The following is an 829-nucleotide window of genomic DNA, read 5'->3' as shown; positions in this document are numbered from 1 at the left end:
GATTTTAAATAGAAAAACTTCTGTATCTCCGTGAGCGCTTCATTTGAATGTATTAATGCGATAAACATATCATTGAACGTTGACCATTGCTTATAGTCGCCACTAAAATTTGGTACGTTTAAAGCAGCACAGCTTGACTTCTCCAATGCTGCGTTTAGAAAGAACGAGTGTACAATCGAATTATTTACGCCCTGCACAGGACCAGCCACTATCCAACCGAATACCGTTTCTTGAAATGTTGGACCGTTTTTAATTACTTTAACTACGAACGCCTTTTTAGCCGCGCTACGAAGATTCTGGTCACGACGCGGAATGTGTAGTACAATTTACTCCGACAACGGAACCAACTTTGTCGGAGCAAATCGGCAGCTTCAAGAGCTTCGTGATTTATTTTTATCAAAACAGCACATGGATCTTGTGCAAGAAACAGTTGCGGAAGTTGGAGTGAAATGGCAGTTTATTCCTCCTAGAGCTCCTCACTTCGGCGGGCTCTGGGAAGCTGCCGTAAAATCGATTAAATTTCACTTAACGAGGCATTTGGGAAATGCTCATTTAACTTATGAAGAAATGAACACCGTGTTAGTTCGCATAGAAGCATGTCTAAATTCACGTCCCTTAACTCCCATGTCCCCTGATCCTACCAAATTAAATTCTGAACACATAACATTGTAACATATTTATAATTAAAGACACAAGTTCCATAGAGATGGTTACTGTGGACTGAGGTAATGATGCCCGGTGCGACCAGGCCGACCCGTAATTGATTACACGTAATAATTTAGGTTACTGTGGACTGAGGTAATGATGCCCGGTGCGACCAGGCCGACCC

General features: G+C 42.2%; 1 protein-coding gene across 1 annotated transcript; it reads left to right on the top strand.

Annotated features, from left to right (window-relative positions):
* Positions 1-312: 312 nt before the first annotated feature.
* LOC111035217 lies at positions 313-672 on the top strand. Its single transcript, XM_022316743.1, has one exon. It carries the CDS (start codon positions 313-315, stop codon positions 670-672), a length of 360 nt encoding a protein of 119 aa, XP_022172435.1.
* Positions 673-829: the final 157 nt, after the last annotated feature.

Source organism: Myzus persicae, unplaced genomic scaffold (genome assembly GCF_001856785.1).
Source record: "Myzus persicae strain clone G006 unplaced genomic scaffold, MPER_G0061.0, whole genome shotgun sequence".
In the NCBI taxonomy this organism is placed as follows: domain Eukaryota; kingdom Metazoa; phylum Arthropoda; class Insecta; order Hemiptera; family Aphididae; genus Myzus; species Myzus persicae.
Note: the sequence above shows the minus strand (reverse complement) of the source record. Positions and strands in the feature narration are given on the sequence as shown.

Bases quoted from the DNA above. Each gene is read 5' to 3' on its own strand.
- LOC111035217 (XM_022316743.1), top strand. From the start codon at position 313: ATGTGTAGTACAATTTACTCCGACAACGGAACCAACTTTGTCGGAGCA.